The 21,299-nt window shown below is 42.7% G+C and overlaps 2 protein-coding genes across 6 annotated transcripts in view; one reads left to right on the plus strand and one right to left on the minus strand.

Annotated features, from left to right (window-relative positions):
* Positions 1-7,881, plus strand: part of cars1 (cysteinyl-tRNA synthetase 1) — a 28,700-nt gene extending 20,819 nt beyond the window's left edge. For 4 of the 5 annotated variants that reach the window (XM_038984667.1, XM_038984670.1, XM_038984668.1 and 1 more), the window contains exons 8-20: positions 281-369; positions 485-606; positions 698-939; positions 1,174-1,303; positions 1,547-1,650; positions 3,248-3,345; positions 3,818-4,007; positions 4,442-4,510; positions 4,844-4,925; positions 5,044-5,124; positions 5,232-5,359; positions 5,985-6,068; positions 6,170-6,298. In XM_038984667.1, coding sequence (XP_038840595.1) covers positions 281-369; positions 485-606; positions 698-939; positions 1,174-1,303; positions 1,547-1,650; positions 3,248-3,345; positions 3,818-4,007; positions 4,442-4,510; positions 4,844-4,925; positions 5,044-5,124; positions 5,232-5,359; positions 5,985-6,068; positions 6,170-6,298 — 1,548 coding nt within the window. Of the gene's footprint in view, positions 1-280; positions 370-484; positions 607-697; positions 940-1,173; positions 1,304-1,546; positions 1,651-3,247; positions 3,346-3,817; positions 4,008-4,441; positions 4,511-4,843; positions 4,926-5,043; positions 5,125-5,231; positions 5,360-5,984; positions 6,069-6,169 lie in introns of all 5 variants that reach the window. The other variant, XM_038984666.1, reaches the window with a different exon arrangement.
* A 163-nt stretch (positions 7,882-8,044) lies between these two features.
* LOC120039150 (solute carrier family 22 member 18-like) lies at positions 8,045-17,733 on the minus strand. The gene is made up of 11 exons (XM_038984675.1): positions 17,509-17,733; positions 17,200-17,408; positions 15,641-15,738; positions 15,206-15,351; positions 13,952-14,084; positions 13,750-13,862; positions 13,417-13,527; positions 11,196-11,296; positions 10,395-10,496; positions 10,050-10,170; positions 8,045-8,509 (listed from the first exon to the last, which is right to left on the minus strand). Exons 2-11 carry the CDS (start codon positions 17,338-17,340, stop codon positions 8,322-8,324), a joined length of 1,254 nt encoding a protein of 417 aa, XP_038840603.1. The 5' UTR covers positions 17,341-17,408; positions 17,509-17,733; the 3' UTR covers positions 8,045-8,321.
* Positions 17,734-21,299: the final 3,566 nt, after the last annotated feature.

The following is a 21,299-nucleotide window of genomic DNA, read 5'->3' on the forward strand; positions in this document are numbered from 1 at the left end:
TTGTCTTTTAATGTCAGAGGGTCCAGCACCATCCTCAGATCATTTCTTCTCATTCTGGATAAGAGTTCAAACACAGGATCAAATCTTATGTCACACGATTATGCAAAAACACAGGGCCCTATCACATAAACCATACAGTATTTCAGCAGTAATGTAACATTAATGTTTCTAATTGTTAATCATATTTTACAATTAAAATGACTACTTTTCTAGTGCCAATCTGGGGATCATTGTTAAAATGACTGATTCCCCCACCTATTCTGTGTGCAACCCCCCCCAGGTCCTTCCCCCGGACGTACTCACCCGCGTCAGCGAGTACTGCCCAGAGATCGTGGACTTTGTGAAGAAGATCCTAGACAATGGCTTCGGGTAAGGGAGAGATGGTATCTGTTATCATTCAGCCCCCCTCCTCTAATTCGTTTTAAAACAACTCTTTGTTCATCCCTCTATCTCTGTCGGGTTGTTTTTATTTTCCCGTCGGCAGGTACGAGTCCAACGGTTCAGTTTATTTTGACACAGCCAAGTTTGACACCAGCCAGAAGCACGCGTACGGCAAGCTGGTACCTGAAGCGGTCGGGGACATGAAAGCTCTGCAGGAGGGAGAGGGTAATAATATTAATCATTTATAAAGCTCTTTTTTTTTTAAACGAACTGCTACAATGTATGTGAGTTATTGGTTGTCCGCTGTGTCCTGCAGGAGATCTGAGTGTCTCAGCAGACCAGCTCAGTGAGAAGAGGTCGCAGAATGACTTTGCCCTGTGGAAGGCCTCTAAGCCGGGGGAGCCGTCCTGGGACTCACCCTGGGGAAAGGGACGGCCTGGCTGGCATATCGAATGTTCTGCTATGGCTGGTTCCATCTTGGGAGAGTCCATGGACATCCACGGAGGAGGGTTTGACCTCCGATTCCCCCATCACGATAATGAGTTGGCTCAGTCCGAGGTAAGGGTTTATTCTCAAGTGATCTGTTTCTATGACATGGACGGTGGTCCGTTTGTGTACTCCCAAGTGTGCACTTGTTCATTCCCCCTCTAGGATTTGAAAGCATTGGCCTATAGTAGCAGCAAAGTCCACAAGGGCAAGTGAATGAGTGTACACTTCGGGGAGAACAGTAGGGAATTGGAATGTAACCGTAGTATTCAAGTTGAATAACAAGCAGGAGACTTGTTCACGCAGGCTTACTTTGAGAACGACCACTGGGTTCGCTACTTCCTGCACACTGGTCACCTGACCATCGCAGGCTGCAAGATGTCCAAATCTCTCAAGAACTTCATCACCATCAAGGATGCCCTGGCAAAGAACACAGGTGAAGCTACTTCTCAGTAGCCACTAAAACAATAGCATTATGTTATGGCAATGTGGGTGTCAGGTGTGTGTGTGTGTGTGTGTGTGTGTGTGTGTGTGTGTGTGTGTGTGTGTGTGTGTGTGTGTGTGTGTGTGTGTGTGTGTGTGTGTGTGTGTGTGTGTGTGTGTGTGTGTGTGTGTGTGTGTGTGCGCATCTGCGTGCATCTGCGTGCAAGCTAACAGCTGTTCTGTGTGTTCCCCTCAGCTCGGCAGCTCCGTCTAGCCTTCCTGATGCATTCCTGGAAGGACACCCTGGATTACTCCTCCAACACCATGGAGTCAGCTGTCCACTATGAGAAATTCCTGAATGTAAGTGATAATATAGCCCAGAGGTGCTCCTCTATAGTCTTAAACGGGTAGGTCCACATTTTGGCATCTAAGTCCTTTTATGTCTCTGTGTGTAGTTTGAAGGTAGTTTCTGGAGCCCAGGGCCTGCGTTATGAGCAGGTCTTAGGGGGCCTGGCCCACACTACCGTACCTCCTTGCCCGTCTAAATAAAATATTTCAATATTGATTATTTATTTGAGTGACGGACGCTGACAAGCATCTGAGCGAGCGAAACAGCGCCCCTCTGTGTCAGTATGTGTGGCCCATGTTATCATTTTTTGGGCCAGACTGCATCAGATACCTGGGCTACATGTAATAAGGCGCTGCTTTGCCCGCTGGGATGTTTTCTCCGGTGAGATAGTTTCAGACACTTGTGAATTGAAGGAAAGTTCGGATGCTGTAATTATTTGGGACGAATGTACAACAGTGTGCAATGACCTACTTTTTTAAAGTGATTTGTTTAACAATCAGATGAAAACATGACTGGTTGTGTTCATGCCACATTGAAAGGTAATGCATGTTTTCAGTTAAATTACATTTCTTTACTATAAAACCCATTTAAATAAAATTATGACATGCCATACTGTTTTTGGCCAGATAGCATCAGATACATGGGCTACACATACTGAGACAGAGGGGTGCTGTTTCGCTCGCTCGGCTGCTTGTTGGCGCTCGTCTCTGTCAGTTGTGGAAGTCAAATGCCTGTCCAACTGATTAATTCTGGCGCCGGCTCTGATAGGGCCATCGCCAACTAGAGTTAGTGCAGTGACTGGAAGTCTACAGGAGCAGCTAGCGTGTTTGTGTAGCAGTGTTTATTTTCATGAAATTGTTTTAGTTTTTCTTCTTCTACTCTCCGGCTCGGAGGACTCAAAGTGCACCTGTTTGAGTCCGCTGACCACAAGGGGACTTTCTTTTTCAGTTAAACTCCTGTGAGGAGAGGAAGACTTTCATTTAGTCTTCCTCTCCTCACAGGAGTTTTTCATTTAGTCTTCTTCTCCTCACAGGAGTTTTTCATTTAGTCTTCTTCTCCTCACAGGAGTTTTTCATTTAGTCTTCCTCTCCTCACAGGAGTTTTTCATTTAGTCTTCCTCTCCTCACAGGAGTTTTTCATTTAGTCTTCCTCTCCTCAACAGGAGTTTCATTTAGTCTTCCTCTCCTCACAGGAATTTTTCATTTAGTCTTCCTCTCCTCACAGGAGTTTTTCAGTTAGTCTTCTTCTCCTCACAGGAGTTTTTCAGTTAGTCTTCTTCTCCTCACAGGAGTTTTTCAGTTAGTCTTCCTCTCCTCACAGGAGTTTTTCATTTAGTCTTCTTCTCCTCACAGGAGTTTTTCATTTAGTCTTCCTCTCCTCACAGGAGTTTTTCATTTAGTCTTCCTCTCCTCACAGGAGTTTTTCATTTAGTCTTCTTCTCCTCACAGGAGTTTTTCATTTAGTCTTCCTCTCCTCACAGGAGTTTTTCATTTAGTCTTCTTCTCCTCACAGAAGTTTTTCATTTAGTCTTCTTCTCCTCACAGGAGTTTTTCATTTAGTCTTCTTCTCCTCACAGGAGTTTTTCATTTAGTCTTCCTCTCCTCACAGGAGTTTTTCCTCAACGTCAAAGACATTCTCCGAGCTCCCTGTGACATCACCGGACAGTTTGAGAAGTGGGAGGCAGCGGAGATGGAGCTCAACGAGAGGTGAGAGGAGAAACGTCACAAGCCTGGTGTTAATAATCGATACGACTTCGTTTTGAAGGTTTGGTAATAATGCCTTTGTTATGGGGTTGTTAAAGTCCCTTGGAGCTTGTGGCCTGGAAGGACCTTTTTTTGAAACCTCTCTTATGAGGCATGGCACACAAATGTAAACATCTGAAGGCTTCAATAAGCTTTCAGTGTTTCAAGCTTCATAACAGGATTTTGGTAAAGAGTGCTGATATGACCTTAGTAGTCATTTGTCATTCCATGTAATGTCATGTTTTATGACAACCCCGTGTTGCAGGTGTCAGGGAGTAATCAAACAATGTACCACGTAATCATCTGTTGTGAATGACTGCCCCCTGGTGGCAGCTCCCTGTGTAGACTAGAGAGGAAACCCCACTCACATTGGGCTTGTCTGTCTAGTTTCTATGAGAGTAAACCCCGCCCACTCCTCCATTGTCCCTGTCTGCAGTTTCTATGAGAGGAAGGCAGCAGTCCACGAGGCGCTGTGTGACAACGTGGACACGCGCTGCACCATGGAGGAGATGAGGGCGCTGGTGACCCAGAGCAACACCTACATAGCCAGTAGGAAGAGCTCCAAGCTGCAGCCCAACCGCATGCTGATGAAGAGCATCGCTCTCTACCTGACTGACATGCTCAAGGTGAGGGAGAGCTTGTGCAGCATACCAGGGGGTGTGTTCATTCATTGCACACTGTTGCAGAATGTTTTTGCACCGTAGCAAAAAAATGTTTTGCCGCCAAAATGAGTTTCTATTGGACAAATTTAGTTCCTCCCTGTTTCGTTTATGTTTGCTTTTGTTTGGTTCCGTTTGGTTCCTAGTGAATACACCCCAGTATTACAATCACAAGACCAGAGCTGATGTCGACTGTCGACAAAACAACGGTGCCATCACATAAATCTCGTGAATACATTCAGTATTAAAAATGAGACGCGATGTAGAAAGTGAAACCGGGTCACATGATATTTACACCACTATAGCTAAGCGGTATGATAGTAACCTATTCTGTCATTTTACTTATCAGAAGACCACATCCTTTGTTCTGATGACATTCTCTAACCCCGTCTGTGTTGTAGACCTTTGGGGCCATTGAAGGGTCCGAGCCTATTGGATTCCCAGTGGGAGGAGATGGTCACCATGTGGATGTAAGTATTGCCCTGGAGATACCAGGCTGCTTCTTGGCAGTCCAGGTGCTTTCAACATGATATACTGTTGGGATTGGCCACCACCATTTCTCCTCAGTTTGTAGTGGTCCTCTGTCGCTCAGTTGGTAGTGTATGTCGTTTGCAATGCCAGGATGGAGGGTTTGATTCCCGGGATCACCCATATGTATGTATGTATGTATGTACTGTATGTATGTATGTATGACTAAGTCACTTTGTATTTTAAAATAAATCATATTGTTATTATATCCGTGTTCTCGTAGACGTTGTGATTCTGTGGACGTTTCTAGTCAAGCTAACTGAGGCTGCTTGCAGATGGAGACCACAGTGATGCCCTATCTGAAGGTGCTGTCAGACTTCAGAGAATCTGTTCGCAAAATCGCCAGAGAACAGAATGGTAAATACTTCCTCCCTCCCAAGTTATTCAACAAAAATACTACTAATTTAACCCAGTTGTCTGCCGCTAGAAATGTGAGGCTTGTAGACGTGGTGACTGACTCTGTCTGTGTTCTCAGTGACAGAGGTGCTACAGCTGTGTGACGTGGTCCGTAATGACACCTTACCTGAGCTGGGGGTGCGTCTAGAAGACCATGAAGGTAAATGCACTGACCACAATATGTACACACACACACACACTCAATAGATCAGCGAAAACTAGTAGCAGCCACAGTGATGACTGGCTGTGTTGTCTTGTCATTGTTAGGTCTTCCCACTGTGGTGAAGCTGGTGGATAAAGAGACCCTGCTGAGGGAGAGGAATGAGAAAAAGAAGATGGAGGACGAGAAGAAGAACAAGAAAGAGGAGGCTGCCAAGAAGAAGCAGGAGCAGGAGGTTAGTAGGACCATAGAGATGGATAGAGGAGGACTCATCTTTGGTGGAATTCCCTCAATGGGAGAGTCCTTTGTCTTCCGAGTCCTCCACTAACTGATCTGAGCGCAGTAATACTGATGTTACCAGCCTCATGTCTAGATGTAGGTATATTGATGTGTCCCCTCTGCTAACTGATCTGAGAGCAGTAATAATGTAGGTATATTGATGTGTCCCCTCTGCTAACTGATCTGAGCGCAGTAATAATGCAGGTATATTGATGTGTCCCCTCTGCTAACTGATCTGAGCGCAGTAATACTGATATTATCAGCCTCATGTCTAGATGTATGTATATTGATGTGTCCCCTCTGCTAACTGATCTGAGAGCAGTAATAATGTAGGTATATTGATGTGTCCCCTCTGCTAACTGATCTGAGAGCAGTAATAATGTAGGTATATTGATGTGTCCCCTCTGCTAACTGATCTGAGAGCAGTAATAATGTAGGTATATTGATGTGTCCCCTCTGCTAACTGATCTGAGAGCAGTAATAATGTAGGTATATTGATGTGTCCCCTCTGCTAACTGATCTGAGAGCAGTAATAATGCAGGTATATTGATGTGTCTCTGTTCATGGTTGTTTCATCACAGTTGGCCAAACTTGCAAAGATGAAAATCTCCCCATGCGATATGTTCCGCTCTGAAACCGACAAGTATTCCGGCTTTGATGAAACGGTAAATATACAACAATTGTATACCTCCTTGATATCTTGAGTGGCTACAAGACTTTATTGAATATCAAGTGTTTTGACAGGCCCGTTCTGCTCCTCCAACAGGGTTTCCCCACGCGTGATGTGGAGGGGAAGGATCTCAGTAAGGGACAGACCAAGAAGCTGCGGAAACTCTACGAGGTCCAGGAGAAACTGCACCAAGAGTATCTCCAGACCAATCAGAATGGCTGCTGAGAGTCCTGGGCCACGTTCAGTTGTCAAACGTTCTGGAATGTTGCAGATAGTTACGCCACTATTGGAGCCGACATGATTCCTTAATCTACATGTCAGAGAGAAGCATGTTTGTTCTACATAGCATATTTCTATCTGAACGTTCCCGAAACGTTGCGTCCTGCTGAACGCGCCCCCTGGAGGACGCTACTCCGCCCCTCCCACGCTCCGCCCATAGCGATAGTTTTGTCGTTATTCAGTTCCTCTAATAATTGTTTTGCTAAATCAACAATTCCCTGCATATTATGTGAGGGCTTGCAAATTTGACCAATCACCGCACTATTTCTGAATAAAGCAGTCAAATCGTCGCAATATTATCTCATAAAATGTACCCATCACCGCAGTACAAAAAAGAGCGCTTGCCATTTCAACCAATCACCTCACATTTACCGCATAATATAGTTCATCCAAGCCACACGACAAAACTCTTCCCTCAATCAGAATGGCAGAATTACAGCAGCAAAATAAAGCTTTTTTTTCTCTCTCAGCAAATTACACAAAAAATCACTGTGAATTCCTGGAGGGCCTGACTATTGGTGATGCTGAGGCCAGAGAGACCCTGGGTGTGTTTCAATAGTCTAAAGAATGATCTCTTTGTTAGCCTCCTCTGAGTTGACACGTCAGGACGGTGAAGGTAATATGGTGGATGGTTGTTTTCTCCTCTCCTCCTCTTTTACTTGAGAGCAGGTGGAAGGTGAGGAGATGAATCCACTCTCCCACTGTTTTTAAGACCTTGGCACAAAACCTGGGCTCCTTTGCACTGCACTCCATGGGGTCACTTTAAACGGTTGGTTCAATCAAAATCACTAATTGATACATTTTTTTTTTTTTTTTGGTGATTGACCGCAACTACGGTTTGCATTCAGTTACTTTCCTACAGCTACCAGCGGCTAAGATTGGTATTGATAACCTTTAGCTTGAACTAAATTGCGTGCCAAAATGAACTCTGCGTAAAACCACACCTGGGGGTAATCGATGGCGATGCTAAAGTGTGTCTGTGGTTGTTTTAGCTAATTAATAATAACCTACTAGTTGTAGACTCTCCCTGGCCCGCCGACAACCTGCAAGCTGAAAACATGACATTCAGGTGAACTATCCCTGTAGGCAACAGGTTGTCTGTTGAAAGGGGAAATGAGTCCTCTGAAACCCTTTGTTGGCCCAGGCTTCCATGTGCTGTAGATTGACTAGTCACACCATGATAGTTTTAGCTCTCCACTGCAAAGTGCTGTTATTGGTTGGCAGCGTGTCATACAGCCGTCCATTGAGGTTTCATTTCCCTCTCCCCATCATGACTGCATATCATTCCTTTTTTTATTCTGATATTATGACTGAGAGGACAGTGAAGTTGAATTAATGCACGATTGCAATGCAGAGATGATTACAGAAACATTTGTTACAGAGGCTTCCTTGGGGGTTTTGGTCTTTTACATGACAAAATAACATGCTTTGAGCAGGTGTTAGGCATGTTGCAACGATAGCAGAGGGATGAGAAATCTTTTATAGGAATATGGAATGTGTGAGACCTTGAAATAAACATTTTAACAAAACATTTGTTTTGTATCTTCAGTTATTGAAATGGTTGAGTAAATATGAAATAGAGATTCTGTAGAGCTAACACAACTACAGCAGTGACCATCTACTAGTTACTAATAGATTGGGTTTAATGCCCCACACACACCTTCTGTTTGACAGAAACACAAAAATCACATCTGCAGAATCAACAAAGGATTTTATATGTAAGTGGCATCTCCAGTAAACAACTGTTCTTCTGAACGTTCCTGTTTATTGAATATCAAATCACAAGTACAATATTCAGATATACTGTATATTTTTTTATCCTTATATGAACTGTAACTCAGTAAAATCTAGGAAATTGTTGCATTTTATATTTTTGTCCATTTATAGAAATATAATAAAATTCTCTGATAATATAAAACTATATTTAGGTCACTTTTAAAATGCCCTATGTATTTAAGTCGGTGGAATGTCATTCTCTGTGCTCATCTTTGCTGTTGACCATGTTTCTAAGCATAAACACAAACACGACCATGTTTACGACAAACTGGATGAACCCAAAAGAGGCCACTCCGTAGTTGTGATACAAGAAGCCTCCAATCGTGGGGCCGATGGTGCGGAGCAGAGACTGCACAGAGGCACACAGGCCCAGCATCGTGCCTGCAGAAGAGTGAAGAGAACCAATCAGAAAAATGTCCAGAGCAAAACAGACAGAAGTTGCACTTCAATGTTAAACTGTTTCTTTCAGAATGTTACGACACCAACTGTGATTCTTTCAGAATGTTACGACACCAACTGTGATTCTTTCAGAATGTTACGACACCAACTGTGATTCTTTCAGAATGTTACGACACCAACTGTGATTCTTTCAGAATGTTACGACACCAACTGTGATTCTTTCAGAATGTTACGACACCAACTGTGATTCTTTCAGAATGTTACGACACCAACTGTGATTCTTTCAGAATGTTACGACACCAACTGTGATTCTGTCAGAATGTTACGACACCAACTGTGATTCTTTCAGAATGTTACGACACCAAGTGTGATTCTTTCAGAATGTTACGACACCAAGTGTGATTCTTTCAGAATGTTACGACACCAACTGTGATTCTTTCAGAATGTTACGACACCAAGTGTGATTCTTTCAGAATGTTACGACACCAAGTGTGATTCTTTCAGAATGTTACGACACCAAGTGTGATTCTTTCAGAATGTTACGACACCAACTGTGATTCTTTCAGAATGTTACGACACCAAGTGTGATTCTTTCAGAATGTTACGACACCAAGTGTGATTCTTTCAGAATGTTACGACACCAAGTGTGATTCTTTCAGAATGTTACGACACCAAGTGTGATTCTTTCAGAATGTTACGACACCAAGTGTGATTCTTTCAGAATGTTACGACACCAAGTGTGATTCTTTCAGAATGTTACGACACCAAGTGTGATTCTTTCAGAATGTTACGACACCAAGTGTGATTCTTTCAGAATGTTACGACACCAACTGTGATTCTTTCAGAATGTTACGACACCAACTGTGATTCTTTCAGAATGTTACGACACCAACTGTGATTCTTTCAGAATGTTACGACACCAAGTGTGATTCTTTCAGAATGTTACGACACCAACTGTGATTCTTTCAGAATGTTACGACACCAAGTGTGATTCTTTCAGAATGTTACGACACCAAGTGTGATTCTTTCAGAATGTTACGACACCAAGTGTGATTCTTTCAGAATGTTACGACACCAAGTGTGATTCTTTCAGAATGTTACGACACCAACTGTGATTCTTTCAGAATGTTACGACACCAACTGTGATTCTTTCAGAATGTTACGACACCAACTGTGATTCTTTCAGAATGTTACGACACCAACTGTGATTCTTTCAGAATGTTACGACACCAAGTGTGATTCTTTCAGAATGTTACGACACCAACTGTGATTCTTTCAGAATGTTACGACACCAAGTGTGATTCTTTCAGAATGTTACGACACCAAGTGTGATTCTTTCAGAATGTTACGACACCTAGTGTGATTCTTTCAGAATGTTACGACACCAACTGTGATTCTTTCTCGGTAGGTGATTTTTCTTAAACGTTTTTTTGTTGTTAGGTTAGGCAATGATTTACTGATTTAACTGATGCCCCCCTACACATTTCTCAACGTATGTGTTTGAAACGCTTAATTGTCTCACCGGTATCGGAGGAAGGCACAGTCTTTGTCAGCATGCTGTCAGTGATGACGTTGAACACGCTGAGAGAGAACATCATGGGCAGAACGATGAAGCAGAACTGGAACACGTTAGCCATGAAGACCTGCCAAGGAGAGAACGAAACGTTAACCTTTTAAGATCAAAGATTTTACAAAAGGGTCATATTCATTAGGCACCAAACGGAAATAAAACAACTGAAACGGGGAGAGACTGTGAAACTGTCCAAGTGCTTTTTCCCCCTTTTAAATTTTTTTTTTTGTGTACGTTTTGCTACGGTGAATATATACAACCCTGCATTTATCACAAGATGAAATGAATCCTCTATACCTGAGCCAGGCCCACCAGACTTGACATGCCGATGGAGAGGAGAAGCAGTGAGTTCTCAGAGTACTTTGAGGTCAGCCAGCCAATCACTCCCCCTTGGATTACCTGGAAAAATTGGACCAAAAAAGTTCATTTCTCACCAGAGTTGCTCTATTAGATCCTGTTCCCACGAGGGAGGGGATTTGATATCCTGGAGATTTCAGGAGAATTTAGCCATCTAAACTCTGAATTACTGTAAATACATCGTGTTGTCCTAACCAGGAATGTAGTGGTCAAATAACGTGGTGAACACGGGATCGCCAGTCGAGCTGACGCGCAAACAACGTCATCGCTAATTTAGCAGCAAAGGTGCAAAATACCACAAAACAAAGAGGCCACAATGAGAGTATAAAAGAAACAAACTCACACTCACACTTGTCTTTTCCTACTAACATTAACAGCTGATTAACTACTTCACTGAGGAAAAATGACTGAGCTAGTTGGGACAACCACATATATATTAAGATGACTGCACTAACTGTAAGTCTCTCTGGATAAGAGCGTCTGCTAAATGACTAAATATAATGTGTCTCTGGATAAGAGTGTCTGCTAAATGACTAAATATAATGTGTCTCTGGATAAGAGTGTCTGCTAAATGACTAAATGTAATGAAAGTGTCTCTGGATAAGAGTGTCTGCTAAATGACTAAATGCAATGTGTCTCTGGATAAGAGTGTCTGCTAAATGACTAAATGTAATGTGTCTCTGGATAAGAGTGTCTGCTAAATGACTAAATGTATAGGTCGTGAGCATCCTTGCTCCATACCATTGACACGATCCCAAAGTAGGCCATAAGGTAGCCATTCTGCTCTGGCGCCAGCTGGAAGAAGTTCATAGCGATAACAGAGAACATGACCTGAAAGATACCTGAGACAGAATCCCGTGAGGTTTTTAAAAAGGACTCCATGCAAACACAGACAGACACACTAAAAAGACAACATGTAAAAAAAAAAATATATAAATATACACTGCTCAAAAAAATAAAGGGAACACTAAAATAACACATCCTAGATCTGAATGAATGAAATATTCTTATTAAATACTTTTTTCTTTACATAGTTGAATGTGCTGACAACAAAATCACACAAAACTTATCAATGGAAATCAAATGTATCAACCCATGGAGGTCTGGATTTGGAGTCACACTCAAAATTAAAGTGGAAAACCACACTACAGGCTGATCCAACTTTGATGTAATGTCCTTAAAACAAGTCAAAATGAGGCTCAGTAGTGTGTGTGGCCTCCACGTGCCTGTATGACCTCCCTACAACACCTGGGCATGCTCCTGATGAGGTGGCGGATGGTCTCCTGAGGGATCTCCTCCCAGACCTTGACTAAAGCATCCGCCAACTCCTGGACAGTCTGTGGTGCAATGTGGCTTTGGTGGATGGGGCGAGACATGATGTCCCAGATGTGCTCAATTGGATTCAGGTCTGGGGAACGGGCGGGCCAGTCCATAGCATCAATGCCTTCCTCTTGCAGGAACTGCTGACACACTCCAGCCACATGAGGTCTAGCATTGTCTTGCATTAGGAGGAACCCAGGGCCAACCACACCAGCATATGGTCTCACAAGGGGTCTGAGGATCTCATCTCGGTACCTAATGGCAGTCAGGCTACCTCTGGCGAGCACATGGATGGCTGTGCGGCCCCCCAAAGAAATGCCACCCCACACCATGACTGACCCACCGCCAAACCGGTCATGCTGGAGGATGTTGCAGGCAGCAGAACGTTCTCCACGGCGTCTCCAGACTCTGTCACGTCTGTCACGTGCTCAGTGTGAACCTGCTTTCATCTGTGAAGAGCACAGGGCGCCAGTGGCGAATTTGCCAATCTTGGTGTTCTCTGGCAAATGCCAAACGTCCTGCACGGTGTTGGGCTGTAAGCACAACCCCCACCTGTGGATGTCGGGCCCTCATACCACCCTCATGGAGTCTGTTTCTGACCGTTTGAGCAGACACATGCACATTTGTGGCCTGCTGGAGGTCATTTTGCAGGGCTCTGGCAGTGCTCCTCCTGATCCTCCTTGCACAAAGGCGGAGGTAGCGGTCCTGCTGATGGGTTGTTGCCCTCCTACGGCCTCCTCCACGTCTCCTGATGTACTGGCCTGTCTCCTGGTAGCGCCTCCATGCTCTGGACACTACGCTGACAGACACAGCAAACCTTCTTGCCACAGCTCGCATTGATGTGCCATCCTGGATGAGCTGCACTACCTGAGCCACTTGTGTGGGTTGTAGACTCCGTCTCATGCTACCACTAGAGTAAAAGCACCGCCAGCATTCAAAAGTAACCAAAACATCAGCCAGGAAGCATAGGAACTGAGAAGTGGTCTGTGGTCACTACCTGCAGAACCACTCCTTTATTGGGGGTGTCTTGCTAATTGCCTATAATTTCCACCTGTTGTCTATTACATTTGCACAACAGCATGTGAAATTTATTGTCAATCAGTGTTGCTTCCTAAGTGGACAGTTTGATTTCACAGAAGTGTGATTGACTTGGAGTTACATTGTGTTGTTTAAGTGTTCCATTTATTTTTTTGAGCAGTGTATATAAAAAGGTCATTAAACACTGAACATTGGTTGAGATGGGTGTTGTAGTTTTTATTAAGATTGTTAAACGCTGAACATTGGTTGAGATGGGTGTTGTAGTTTTTATTAAGATTGTTAAACGCTGAACATTGGTTGAGATGGGTGTTGTAGTTTTTATTAAGATTGTTAAACGCTGAACATTGGTTGAGATGGGTGTTGTAGTTTTTATTAAGATTGTTAAACGCTGAACATTGGTTTGTGTTAAGTGTGCATAAATGCTTTTCTCCAAATAAAATCTGTAGGTAAACTGTGTTACGTGCTTTTACCCTTTCACTACATCACTGGTTCCAGTTCTACAGCAACACATTCCTGCTAAGTGATTAGGTCTCCCTCAGATGAGTCTAAACTAAGACAGGTGGAGAATAGACAACTCTTATAGGTCACAGTGGAGGACACCCACCTGATGGCAGACCTGAGATGATCTTGACCATGAAGGTTTTGGCCACACCAGGGAACTTCATCAGTCTGGTGATCTCACCCAGGTCAAAGACTGACTTGGCATTGCTCTTCTCTGCAGGACCAGGAAAATACGTCACACGCAACTCACATATGAAGTCACGTGTCAAATACCACACATTATGGATGTCCCCACGTCACACAGGCCACAGTAAGTGTCAGATAAAGCAGAAATTTTATTTTTTGCACCACACACACACACCCATACACAAACACACACACGCACAAACCCTTTAGAGAGTGAATAGTGTGTTGTGAGGTAGGTGTAGAGTCTTACTGTCTGTGTTGTCCTGTGGCGCTTGTAACTTAGTGTGTTTAGGGATAAACGTCCAAACCAACAGGAAGCTGATGAAGCTCCCTCCAGCAGCTACACAAGCAGCAAATGTCTCCCTGGAAAAGCCATAGCAGGGATGTCACACGGCTAAATTCCAGCTCTTGGATTGGACTAGAATCTGTGAGCATTGAGGTGCTTCACTCACCCATAGCGTGTGCTTAGTGTACCGCCCAAGGTGGAGCCAGCAACCATGCCAATGCCAAAACATAGGCCCAGCTTGCCAAGGGCATCTGCCCGCTTGTCAGGTTCTGTCAGGTCAGTCACTACCATCTGGGCTCCTGGTGAGAGGAGGAGAGAGGAGCACAACAAGTCAGATTTATACACACTTTAGTAACACTGGAACATATGGGGTATAGAGAGACATATATGGATCTGTTAAGAGGGCTGTCTAGTACAGTAGATCCTAGTACAGGAGGTCCTATAGGATCTGTTAGAGGGCTGTCTAGTACAGTAGATCCTAGTACAGGAGGTCCTATAGGATCTGTTAGAGGGCTGTCTAGTACAGTAGATCCTAGTACAGGAGGTCCTATAGGATCTGTTAGAGGGCTGTCTAGTACAGTAGATCCTAGTACAGGAGGTCCTATAGGATCTGGTAGAGGGCTGTCTAGTACAGTGGATCCTAGTACAGGAGGTCCTATAGGATCTGTTAGAGGGCTGTCTAGTACAGTAGGTTCTATAGGATCTGTTAGAGGGCTGTCTAGTACAGTAGATCATATAGGATCTGTTAGAGAGCTGTCTAGTACAGTAGATCATATATGATCTGTTAAAGGGCTGTCTAATACAATAGATCCTAAAGGATTTGTTAGAGAGCTGTCTAGTACAGTAGATCATATAGGATCTGTTAGAGAGCTGTCTAGTACAGTAGATCATATAGGATCTGTTAGAGAGCTGTCTAGTACAGTAGATCATATAGGATCTGTTAGAGAGCTGTCTAGTACAGTAGGTCCTATGGGATCTGTTAGAGGGCTGTCTAGTACAGGAGATCCTAGTACAGTAGATCATATATGATCTGTTAAAGGGCTGTCTAGTACAGTAGATCATATAGGATCTGTTAAAGGGCTGTCTAATACAATAGATCCTAAAGGATTTGTTAGAGAGCTGTCTCTAGTACAGTAGATACTATAGGATCTGTTAGAGGGTTGTCTAATACAATAGATCCTAAAGGATCTGTTAGAGAGCTGTCTAGTACAGTAGGTCCTAGGCACGGTACATACGCTGGGGACTTATCTGGGAGTTTGAGTATGAAGGGAACAACAGTTAGTATATTTGTCTCTAACTGTGATTGTGTAATTGCTGTGGATCATGTCATGCAGGGCTCCCTTGAAAAAGAGACCTTGCTCTCAATGGGACTCCCTGCTAAAATAAAGGTTAAATAAACAACAGGCAGTGGAGCACTTACCAGGCAAGCCATGCATCAAGACAGCGGGGAGTTTGTGGATGAAGAGCATGAGAGGACTGTCAGCTATCGCTAGTAACCCATAGTAGACTACAGAGGCAGTGCAGGATAGACACATTGCTGCCCTGGCACCAAAAAGGTCTGCAAACCTACCGACAACAGAAAAATAACACTGATCTATATTGACATCTGCCAACATATGGCCACCAACACATACCAGCTGCGATCTTGTGTCTGGACTCAGGTCTGATAAGCCCTCTCTGTATGGTTCGTTGCCCCGAGTCATTGAACCATAACTCAATTACATTTAAGTGAGAGCACTTTAAAGCTCAATTTGCCAGCAGCAAATTGTGCATCTTTGACCAGGGTTGGAGATTAAAGATACAGACTGTGGTTATGTAACAGATTATGTATTTCATTCAACAGAGTTTTGCTCACCTGCCAAATATCGGGCCTCCCAACAATTGGACGACACCAACCATGGTTTGCAAATAGCCAATCCATAAGGTGTCAAATCCCAGCTTCTTCGCCAAATACTGAATGGTGAGAGTTCAAACGTAAATACATATACATTTTTTAAATATTATAACAATTAATCAGTGGTGACCTGTCATTCAGGGCTGTTTTGAGCCCCACATGTTTTGCAAAATATAATAAAAAAATATTTTTACTTTTTTGGGCCTTGCCTGTTTTGCATGTTATTTTGACATTAATACTTGTAACATATCAGTTTGCAAACAATGTAAAAAAATATATATATATTATTGAGTTAATAAAGCCACATACAAACATGGTCTCTTTTTTGTTTTCTTGAGTAAGGCAGCTCCAAAATGCAGGTGTTTCAGCCTAGTTCAGTGCTTTCTGTGGTGGTGGGGCAAGCCAGCGGAAAATACGGAGCGTTGAGCCGTGATTGCCGCAAATTCATCAATGAGTTATTTGGAATGAATCAGTGGCTAACTGCAAGCATTGCAAAGCAATCATTAGCCTGCTATTCAGTGGAGTGGCTGTGTGGTCCCAAGTCTAAGATTACGGGTCTCTTTTCCTAGTTTAAAATGATAAACATTCAACATTGTCCATGCTGTCAATGAAGCATGATTTGTGCCATGCTAAGAACGGCCCATGTTCTGAATTCTGTCGTTGTACATTTCAAAAGTGCTGAACAAATAGTTATATTGACTACGTCCGTCCTAGCTCGCTCATTAATGTCTTCATCGAAATTACGGATTGCCTCTTATCCGCTGGTCGTCCCCTTATGACATAGTTTGTACATCTCAATTTTTTGTAGAAACCACATTTGTTTAAGCAAGTCAGTCTGGCTTTTCCAGGGAGACATCAGCTATGTTTTTTTAAAAGGCATTAAATGAGGCTGAATGAACTGTTTCGCTGCCAGACAAGGCTCCGCAGAAAGCCAGGTGTAGCAGTGGTAAGGTGTTGGGACAGAAACTGTTAGGGCCTAAGGTGTAGGCCCTAACAGTTTGTGGGCACCGTTTGTCACCGTTATAGTGCAATTATTATATTGTTTAGTGTTGTGGCTTTGCTGGTATGTATCCCACATTCTTTTTTTTATGGTCCCACCAAGATTTACATGCTAAAATCGCCACTGTAATTAATTCATACTAGATTGTCATAGATATACTGCTTTCAAAGCGCATAGTCACAATCCTTTATCCAAAACGATGGTGCCCTCAAGAAGCCCCAGGTGAGGCCATTTTTCTATCTATTGTTTTAGATGTAGGCCTATGTCAACAATCCCAAGGCCATTTATAACTGTTCAAACCTATTAGCAAATGGCAAATATCTACAATACATTTGAATAACAGCAAATGAATGCATATCACACGTAGCCTACTATTTGTAGCAATTCTGATATCGAAAGTATTGAAATAAACTGCATTGTTTTCTTTCTCAACTCTCAATATAGGCTAATCATATAACAACAAAAACAACCACTTTTGTAACCTGGGTACTAGAATAGACATTAAAACAGAAATACTTACAGGAGTGATGGAAAACTGTAAAAACATGCATGTGATATCCAGGACAGCTATGAGGTAAGTAACGTAAATTACTCTCTGCATCTTTGAGCCTGTATGTACATCGGTAACGGCGGTGGGTGAGTCTGATTTAACTCGTGACATTTTACTGTAACGTTAAGCCTAAACCCAATTCGGTCCACCCTCTTGCATACAATAGCCTCCTGGAAAACCTGGAACAAGGATAAATAAATGATGAAATAACAAACAACGGCATAAGACAATATAATGCCGACACTGTGGCTGTCAAGTATTGAGATTAAATACACTTACCTTTGTTTATCTGAAGACGAAGTTCTTATAAATGCATAATACATCCGTCAAAAGTGTTCCTGCCGTTACTACCGATGCAGATGTTGATTTCACACTATGAGCGCCCCACCGGAAAAGAAAGGTGACGGTCAAACGCCATCGTTCATTCAATAAAGCAATTCGTAAGGATTAACTTTAGGAATGATTTCTCACGCATAATATTTCCCTATGTTCTTGTACTTTGATCTTTAGATGATGTAATATGTTTGCCGGCAGCACAAAAACGGAACTTCCTGTTTTCAGGCTTCAAAATAAAAGCTCTCATGAACTCATGCTGTTGTGCCCTTGAGCAAGGCACTTAACCTCTTAAATGCTCCAGGGGCGCTGACCCTGTGCTATTCCTCCAAACTCCCTGTGTGTGTGTGTGTGTGTGTGTGTGTGTGTGTGTGTGTGTGTGTGTGTGTGTGTGTGTGTGTGTGTGTGTGTGTGTGTGTGTGTGTGTGTGAAGCGGGCGGGATATAGGATAAAGACCATAGATAATAGTACTTCCTATTCATGATGAACTCATTGAAGTCGAATTAATTGCCATATTGTTCAAATATATTCAATTCTTAATAAAAAAATAAAATAACAAATTTTTTCAGTTGGGGACCTTGCTCTGTATTTGTATTAATTTCTTAATTTTCCTCTAGTTTCAGTAGTGGACTTTTATTCTGACTTCTCAACCAGAAGTTCATTGGTGAAACCCAGCTAACTCCACATGAGAGTCCTCCCACTTTACACAACCACAAGTGGCGTGACTACTAGATTTCAGTTTTCTATTAGGTCGTCATGTACGGGTAGGCTTACATGTGACAAGTGTTGAGTTGGTTAAAGTTCATCATTGTTGAGAATGACTATGTTCATATTCAATGGCGACCCGTCATTCAGGACAGGTGTGGCAGAGCCTCACCTGTTTTGAGCCCCACATTTTTAGCAAAAAATATAGATTGTTATTGTTATGTTATTTTGGCATTAATACGTGGCACATATCAGTTTGCAAACAATGTAAAAAAATATATATTATAATTGAGTTAATAAAGCCGCATACAAACATGGTCTCTTTTTAGTTTTCTTGAGTAAGGCAGTTCCAAATGCAGGTGTTTCTGCCTAGCTCAGTGCTTTCTGTGGTGGTGGGGCAAGCCAGCAGAAAATAGCTGGCGTTGCACCTTGATTGGCTCAGTGCTCTGTCACTCATGGGGACACTACGTCACCGCCAAGTCTAAGGGTAGAACTCGAAAATTCATAGTTACACTAGAAGTGCCCATACAAGAAGCCTCAAGGTCATTGGCCACAGATAAAATGATGTCAAATTACATTATATCTACAGTAGCTTTGATTCGATTGATCATGTCAACATCATACTTTCAAAATCTTAGCTAAATGATGACATCATGAATCAAGTCGACAATCTACTGGCAAATAATTTTTAATCCTTGTCATATGAAGAGAAATAATAAAGAGAAATTATAGATAAAACGTATCGGTGCTCATCGGCCATTGGACATAAACATTACACAACAAGTTGGAAATCGCAAATTCAACAATGAGTTGTTTGGAAGGAATCAGTGGCTAACTGCAAGCATTGCAAAGCAATCATTAGCCTACTATTCAGTGGAGTGGCTGTGTGGTCCTAAGTCTAAAATTAAGGGGGGTCTCTTTTCCTAGTTTAAAATGATAAACATTCAACATTGGCCATGCTGTCAATGAAGCATGATTTGTGCCATGCTCAAAACAACTGTTAACACGGAAGTGCAAAATCTGACTTTAGTGAGTTCAAGACAACTGGGACCTCGGGTAAACGAGTTACGACTGGGAAAATACATTTAGAACTTTCATCCAACTCGGAATTGTAAATCGGGAACTCGGGTCTCTTTCTAGAGCTACGACCTGAAGATCACTGATAATTTCTTGAGTTCCCAGTTGTCTTGAAAGCCCCATAAATCCAGAGAATACAAGACTTTGCTGACAAAGTTTGATGACAAAATTTGCCCTCGGAGGACCGCCACGCCACCTTCCTGTTCAAGTGCCAGAGAGATATGTATACTGTAGCAAAGGAAGTAATACTAAGTGTATGTTGTGTAGTAAGCTGTTAGTAGCCCAAGTGCCTCACCCTAATAATTTGGCCTATTTTCACCTCTTAATTTTGCCTACTGTTCTGACTTGGTGGTGCACATGTAGCCTATAACCTGTTTTTGAGAAATGTAATCATCGAATATTGTAAGAGCTTTCATTGTCTGGTTATATGCCCCCTTTATTTATCCTACGATTCTGACTTGGTGTACAGAGAGAATACTGTAAGAATGGCCCATGTTCTGAATTCTGTTGCTGTACATTTCAAAAGTGCTGAACAAATAGTTATATTGACTACGTCCGTCCTAGCTCGCTCATTAATGTCTTAATTGAAATTACGGATTGCCTCTTATCCACTTGTCGTTCCCTTATGACATAGTTCGTACATCTCAATTGTCAGCCGTATCAGCTATGTTTTTTTTAAAGGCATTAAATGAGGCTGAATGAACTGTTTCGCTGCCAGACAAGGCTCCGCTGATAGCCAGGTGTAGCAGTGATAAGGTGTTGGGACTGCTGTTGGGACAGATTTATGTAGGCCCTAACAGTTTGTGGGCATCGTTTGCCACCGTTATAGTGTAATTAATGTATTGTTTATTGTTGTGTTGTGGCTTTGCTGGTATGTGTAACGGATGTGAAATGGCTAGCTAGTTAGCGGTGGTCCGCGCTAATAGCGTTTCAATCGGTTACGTCACTCGCTTTGAGACCTTGAAGTAGTGGTTCCCCTTGCTCTGCAAGAGCCGCAGCTTTTGTGGAGCGATGGGTAACGATGCTTCGTGGGTGTCAGTTGTTGATGTGTGCAGAGGGTCCCTGGTTCGCGCCCGGGTCGGGGCTAGGGGACGGACTAAAGTTAAACTGTTACATATGCATCCCACTTTTTTTTGCCCCACCAAGATTTACATGCTATAATCGCAACTGTTCGTATTGTAAGCTAAGTTAACGATATTGCTTATTCCCAAACATGGTTACTCTGACAATCTAACAAATACCGCTCAGGACATACAACCTCAGTCAGTAAAGATGTCCTAAATGTATTCTGTCACAACAAAACATGCTGTGCTATAAAAGGGAACATTGATTTACTTCTGTGAATTGTTACCGGGGTCCTGGGCCGGGCGTAAAGGCCTGCTGGTCTGTCAGGATGTGTGTGGGGACGAGCTAGACCAGGGATGGGGGTCACAAAAAAATCTGCACTCATCATGAGGGGCGCAGTGGCTCGCGGGTCTGTATACCCAAATCCATACCCACACATGCAGTCAGAGCCTTTTGGTGGCCTCACTAAATACCAACCATTTAAATCAGTTGATATGTTGATACAGCAAAACATAATTATAATAAAGCTGATAAAATAGGTTAAGACATAAGGCTAACATTTATACGACATGTTAGTTCCACACTCTCTTAAGGACTTGAAGCCCACCTGGGAGCAGTGTAAATTACTTAAGTAAAAATACTTTAAATTACTACTTAAGTCGTTTTTTGGGGTATCTGTACTTTACTTTACTATTTATATTCTTGACAACTATTACTTTTACTTCACTACATTACTAAAGAAAATATTTAACTTTTTACTCCATACAGTTTCCCTGACAACCCAAAGTACTTGTTACATTTTGAATGCTTAGCAGGACAGGACAATTGTGAAATTCACACACTTATCAAGAGAACACAGGGTCATCCCTACTGCCTCTGGTCTGGCGGAC

The sequence above is a fragment of the Salvelinus namaycush genome, unplaced genomic scaffold (genome assembly GCF_016432855.1).
Source record: "Salvelinus namaycush isolate Seneca unplaced genomic scaffold, SaNama_1.0 Scaffold257, whole genome shotgun sequence".
Lineage (NCBI taxonomy): Eukaryota > Metazoa > Chordata > Actinopteri > Salmoniformes > Salmonidae > Salvelinus > Salvelinus namaycush.